Source organism: Cannabis sativa, chromosome 6 (assembly GCF_029168945.1).
Source record: "Cannabis sativa cultivar Pink pepper isolate KNU-18-1 chromosome 6, ASM2916894v1, whole genome shotgun sequence".
NCBI classification, from domain to species: Eukaryota; Viridiplantae; Streptophyta; class Magnoliopsida; order Rosales; family Cannabaceae; genus Cannabis; species Cannabis sativa.
Genome location: NC_083606.1, coordinates 10,433,744 through 10,440,275, shown reverse-complemented (window position 1 = coordinate 10,440,275; position 6,532 = coordinate 10,433,744). Strand labels below are relative to the sequence as shown.

The 6,532-nt window shown below is 33.3% G+C and overlaps 1 protein-coding gene across 3 annotated transcripts; it reads left to right on the top strand.

The window, feature by feature from the left end:
- The first annotated feature begins 419 nt into the window (after positions 1 to 419).
- LOC115695046 (disease resistance protein RPM1) lies at positions 420 to 3,977 on the top strand. Of its 3 annotated transcripts, none has more exons than XM_061117038.1 (3): positions 420 to 894; positions 1,000 to 2,225; positions 2,348 to 3,977. In XM_061117038.1, the coding sequence occupies exons 2-3, from the start codon at positions 1,011 to 1,013 to the stop codon at positions 3,824 to 3,826; spliced, it is 2,694 nt and encodes an 897-aa protein (XP_060973021.1). In that variant the 5' UTR covers positions 420 to 894; positions 1,000 to 1,010; the 3' UTR covers positions 3,827 to 3,977. The 3 variants fall into 3 exon arrangements, with proteins under 3 accessions (XP_060973021.1, XP_060973020.1, XP_060973019.1); XM_061117037.1 differs by having other exon boundaries at positions 997 to 2,225; XM_061117036.1 differs by having other exon boundaries at positions 976 to 2,225.
- Positions 3,978 to 6,532: the final 2,555 nt, after the last annotated feature.

The following is a 6,532-nucleotide window of genomic DNA, read 5'->3' as shown; positions in this document are numbered from 1 at the left end:
GAACCCACCAAAAGCCCATTTTTTGAAAGAGTAGCATTATTTGAAGACATAATCAAATCATCTTCCATAGCATCATTCGGCCCATTTGAAATTTCCACATCATTAGGCCCACTTTCCATAAAAACTACCTCATTTGACCTCCTCCTTTTGTGGTCCGAAATTTCATTGGCCAAAAATAAAGTAGTGGTATTTGGTACAATCAAAGTATTCTGACCAAAATTCTCAATAAATGAATTTTTATTAAAAGAATGAGGAAATAAAGGAGATTGATTACCTCCCATAAAGTTAGGAGAAATCGGTTTGGGGTGTAAATTGCCGTGATTCTCTCCATCAGTTAAAAAAGGCAACTTCTCTTTGCCTCTGGTAATCGCATCAACGGACTGCGTCTTCTCCTTCCCCGTGTAGACTGTGTTTTTACTACTCGAGAAAGTAGAAATTAACATAGGATTCTCTTTATCTATGTAATATTTATTAATTAACATCACGAGAACAACGAATATAATCACTGAGTGGTCGATTTAGTATGGATTTTAATAAGATTTATCCATATTAAATTACAACTAACAAAAAGTAATATAAAGTCATATTCTCCACAGATAAAAAAATGAATATCATACTTATAAACTCCACTAATTTGTCTTGTAGATAAAAAAAAAATGAATATGATACTAACTCCACTTCAAAAAAGAAAAAGAAGCCCAGTTTTGAAAAGCAAGTCTTCTTTCACTTTGTAACAATAGCCATACCTTTGTTTTCTTTTCCTTTCCTTTCCTCTACATATCCTTTCATCTTGTAAACTATCTTATTTTCTTTGATCTGCCAAGCTACAACTCCCTCATGTCCAGTTATTTCTTCAATATTCACTGAAAAAGACTATCTCTTCTTATTCTACAGGTAACTTCTTATCCCAAAATATATTTCTTTCATTTATTTATTTTCAATGGTTTTGTGCTGAAATAACTTGTTATTAACTAGTGGAATTATATTGTAATAAAGCAGCGGAGACGAAAATGGCTGAGACGTTCTTAACTCCAGTCATTGAGAGCTTGATTCAGCTACTTAAAGACGAAGTTAGATCCTTCAAAGGTGTCCATAAAGAAGTTGAAAGCTTAAAGAAAGAACTCGAGATCATTCAGTCTCTTTTCAAAGACACAGATGAGAGGGAGTTAGCCAGTAATGCTGTGAAAATCTGGATGAAACAGCTCAGAGAACAAGCTGATCACATAGAGGATGTTGTTGATGAATACCGATGGCATCTCGCGCAGGGTGCTACTGACAAGAGTGGATTCATTGGCTTTTTCAGCAAAATAGGTGCTCGAATCAAAGCTTTAAAGTCCCGTTATCCTTTATCTTCACATATTAAAGACATTAACCAATCTTTACGAAGAATCAAAGAGACAGGCCAAGGATTCGCCTTGGGTCATTCCCTACAGAGAGTACAAGGGTCAACTAGCAAAAATTCATGCATAGAAGAGCAAGACTTACGACTTGGTTCTCATTTTGTTGAGCAAGATGACGAATACTTGGATGTTCCTTTGGCTCACAATAAATTGAAAAACTCTTTGGTGGAAGGAATGTCTGCACGTATGATTGTATCATTGGTAGGTGAAGGAGGAATTGGCAAGACTACTCTTGTTAAGAAAGTCTATGATGAGGTGAAACACAAATTTGATTGTCATGCTTGGATCACTGTATCTAAATCGTATGATGTGATAGCTTCATTGAAGGGCACGATGAAACAGATTGGTTTAACAGCTGAATGCACATCTTTTGATTATGATACGATGATCCAAGAATTAATTACACCGCTCCGTCAACACTTGGAGACCAAAAAGTATGTAATTATTCTTGATGATGTTTGGGATGCAGGGTTTTGGGAAAAGATGAAATATGCTTTGCCTAGTAATGATAATGGAAGTAGGGTTATTATCACAACAAGAAATGAAACAGTAGCCCCTTGCGATGATGCTATCCAAAGGTTGGAAATTTGGTCTCATAGTATGGCTTTTGAGCTATTCTGTAAAAAGGCATTTAAACATGACTTTAAGGGTTGCTGCCCTGAGGAGTTGGTGAAATTATCTCATGAGATTCTGAAAAAATGTCAAGGCTTGCCACTTGCAATAGGGGCTATAGCTGGTTTACTATCGAGAAAGAAGAAGGTCCAATCTGAATGGAGAAAAGTTCTTAATGATATCGATTTCGAGTTCAGAACAAATCCTCAACTTGTAAGAATTTCTGAAATCCTCTCTCTGAGCTATCTTGATTTGCCTTACCACCTCAAATTTGTTTATTATATTTTGGTATTTTCCCAGAAGATTATTTAATTAAGAAAGAAAGATTATATCAGTTATGGATTTCAGAGGGTCTTGTTCAAGCAAGGGAAACAAAGTCATTACAGGAAGAAGCTAAAGGATACTTGAATGAGCTTGTTGAAAGAAGTTTAGTTTCAATTGAGCTAATGTATGGAAGAGGGAAGGGGTGTAAAGTGCATGATTTGATGCATGAGTTCATTCTATCAAGAGTAAAAGATTTAGGATTTTGCCAAATTTTGGCAAAAAATAAATTTGAATTTGGAGAATACAAACATCGCCGCTTGTCAATCCACGGAAGCATACCACAAACTATTATAAAAACAATTCAACAATGCACAACTGTTCGCTCTATCTTTCTCCAAAACTTCAATGACGATGACCAGTGGAATGGTAAATACTTTTTGATTGCTTTGTTCAAAAATTTAAAGCTTTTAAAAGTGTTGGACATTGACGATGGAACTCTTGATTATCTTCCCAAAGAAGTGGGAAAATTGTTCCACTTAAGGTTATTGGATTTGAGCTTTTCAAAAATTAAAGTTCTTCCAGAGTCCATTGGCCAGCTACATAATCTACAACACTTGAATCTCGAACGTACCGGTGTGGACAAGCTTCCCAAATCTATTGGCAAGCTTCACAATCTACTTATTTTGGATCTTTGGAATACCTTTGTACGTGAGCTACCAAAGGAGATAAATAAGCTTCGCAATCTTCACAGTCTTTTTGCTTCTCATATGAAATACTTTATTGAGATGGAAGAAGATTTGTTTGGAGTGAAGATACAAGAAGGATTTGGTAATTTGGAGAATTTAGAAATGCTAGAATTTGTTGAATTGCATGAGGACGTGGGCGGGTTCACAAAGGAATTGGAGAATTTAAGCAAGTTGAAGACTTTGGGTGTGACTAATGTGACTAAAGAATCTTCCAGAGCTATTTGTGCTGTTGCAGCGAAAAAGTTGAGTCACCTTGAATATTTGTGTTTGGATACTAAAGATGCTGATGAGTTTCTAGATTTGGAACCCATTTCGTCATCTCCTCCTCCTTTTATGCAATCGCTTGAATTGTCTGGTCGATTAAGCAAGTTTCCTCACTGGGTTTCAGGTCTCTCTAATTTAGAGTCGTTCATTTTATGTAGTTCAAAATTGGCAGTGAATCCACTTAAATATTTGAAAGACTTGCCCAATCTAATATGTTGTCGATTGTATGATAATTCATATGAAGGAGAGGAGCTGCACTTCGAGGAAGGTGGTTTTCCAAAGCTCAACGAGCTCCGCTTAATAAATTTATCAGAGTTGAAGTTAATGAAGATAGATAAAGGAGCATTGCCTCTTCTTACTACACTCTTTATATGTTCTTGCCCACAAATGGAGAGGCTTCCCTATGGTATCCAATATCTACCAAAGCTAAAAGAATTTTGTAGCTGGAACATGTCAGAAGATTTTATGGATCAAGTGAAAGAAAATGAGGGTCCTGATTACTCCAAAATTCAGCATTTGCCAATATTGAATATTAAATGAACTTTGTTCATTAAATTTAATTGAGCTCAGTTGTCGCTTTCTGTTATTTATGCGTTATGGGTGTTAATTTTTCCTTTTGTATTTGTTTGTAATTTTACAGTTTCTGTTTCTTTTAACTATTTATATTGATTAAGGTTTGAAATTGATTATAAGATTTTTGGTTGTTTTTTTTTTTAATAAATATATTATTTATGCTTTGTACATATATAACATTGATGTGTGCTAATTACAACCTCTTATTATAACATTTTAGTCAATCTTCACGTCCGAAATGACATGTCAAAATATTTTTTTTTTCAAATTTTTTTTCATATAAGTATTCGTTATAGTTATAGTATCATCTCTGTAAATTTTTAAAAAATTCCGAATAGTTTACAGTACTAAAAACAGAGTTCTTGATATTCTAGTTTACCACGAGTGTTCAAAAAATTTCAAACGTATTTTCGGTTCGGTAAACTATTTGAAATTTTTTAAAAATTTGCAAAGATGATGTTGTAAGCATAAGGAACACCACCGTAAAAAAATTTGAAAAAAAATATTCTAATGCGTATTTTCGGGCGTAGAGATTGTAATAGAATGTTGACAATAGCACTCCTCTATAACATTTCTAGAGTTTAGTTTTTATTTATTATTTATTAAAATAATGTTTTGAGATTCTAATTTACAATATATTAACACATAACCACTATAATAGCTTCTTAACAAAGACAACACAATAGAATATATGAAAATCAAATAGACAATTTACGTTAAGAGAAATTTATATTTTTCATTATATTTATTTTTAATATTAATTACGGTATTAATACTATATTTTAATATAGAAAAATTATTTCATATATTATTTTTTAATTTTTTTTAGGTTTACGGTTTGGGTTTCTAGTGGATTGTTATACGGATTTTAGTTGCGATTTAAGTTAGTAAAAATTACACTAAATATGGGATTTTACAAAAAAATTTGATAAATAGCTTTTTTAACTTTTCCACCCTTATATGGCATTTATCCAAATTTAAAGTTATATATGGTATTTCCTTTGCCAAATTTTTGTAAATTAAATTATCCCATATTGTGTATTCAGCCCAATTTTAAAGGGTATATTTGTAATTTCCTATTTTTTGCCAACCGTTTTTTTTTCATGGGCTTTTCTTTTTTTTTTTCTTAAAAAAAAAAAAGAAAATTACCCAAAATATGAAAAAATTTTAAGAGTTTACTTTTTTTTATGGCATAAATAAATAAAGCTAAGTGGTTATAGTTTTTTTTTTTTTTTTTTTTTTTTTTTTTTACATTTATATGGATATTTTTTATGCCACATTTTTGTAAAAAAGGATGGAAATCCCATATTTGTAAACAATAATAAGTTTTGCCGGAAAAGCCACCAGCGCCGGAGAAGTCGTCGGAAAAGTCACAGTCGCCGGAAAAAGTCACCAGAAGTAGATGTCTTAAATATAAACAAAAATAGAACCGGTTATAATTGAAATATAACCGGTTCTGTAATACAAGGAATAAAAATAAATAAAATAAAATAACTCAAACTAATTATAATTAAACTATAACCGATTATAACCAAAATAGAACCAGTTATATAATATAATGAATACAAATAAATAACACACAATAATTCAAACCGATTACAATTAAAAAATAAAGGAAAAATCAGTTCCTAAAACACTAAAACATAAATTAAAAACAAAACTAGTTCTACAATAAAAAACCTCATAACACATAATACCTCATAAAACCGATTATAATTTTTTTTTTTTAAAAAAAATGGAGATTAATTTCAAAAAATATTGAGGTATAAATATAAAAAGAACCAGTTCCATAACAAAATAAATAAACACAAATAATAACATACAATAACTCAAATATAATATAAAGAAACCGTATATTTATCAACTAGTTAAAAATTTAAGACAAAAAAATTGGTTCCGTAAAACAACTAAGATAAAAACTCACACACAAAAACCAGTTATATAAAATAGCTTAAACAAAAATATCCATTCAACATGCTCCAACCCACCAAATAAGGGAAATTTGATTTTCTATGCTTAGAAAATCAAAAAATTTGATTTTTAAACCAAAAATTTAAAACCTAAAAAAACTATTCCTTTTTTTTCAAAACCCCAAAAATACCCCCCTCATTATTCTCAACCATCTCTCTCTCTTCCTCCTTTCTCTCTCAAAGCAATCCCACCCGAAACCCAACTAAGAAAGCACCAAATCCAACCGATCCACCTCCGGCGTTCCACCCAAAACGCCGATCGACCACCACCCACGGTGAACCACCGCACCCACGGTAGACCGCACCCACCCACCGACGGTAGACCGCACCCACCCACCCTAGATCGCACCACCGCCCCCACCCACTTCCTGCGATTTTCTCTGAAACTTTTTTTTTTTCCTGCGATTTGAGAGAGGGAAGAAGACAAAGGTCCGATGGTCGGACCTTGGGGGTCCGATGGTCGGACCCATCGGACCCCCAAGGTCCGACCATCGGACCTTTGAAATTTTTTTTTTTTTTTTTTTTTTTTTTTTGCGATTACGGAGAGAGAGGAAGAAAGGGTCCGATGGTCGGACCTTCGGGTCCGATGGGTCCGATGGTCGGACCCATCGGACCAGAAGGTCCGACCGGCTTTAATTTTTTTTTTTTTCCTGCGATTTGAGAGAGAGGGGAAGAGAGAGGTCCGATGGTCGGACCTTGGGGT

Bases quoted from the DNA above. Each gene is read 5' to 3' on its own strand.
- LOC115695046 (XM_061117038.1), top strand. From the start codon at position 1,011: ATGGCTGAGACGTTCTTAACTCCAGTCATTGAGAGCTTGATTCAGCTA. The intron at 2,226-2,347 runs GTAAGAATTTCT...AGATTATATCAG, and splicing joins TCAGAACAAATCCTCAACTT to TTATGGATTTCAGAGGGTCT.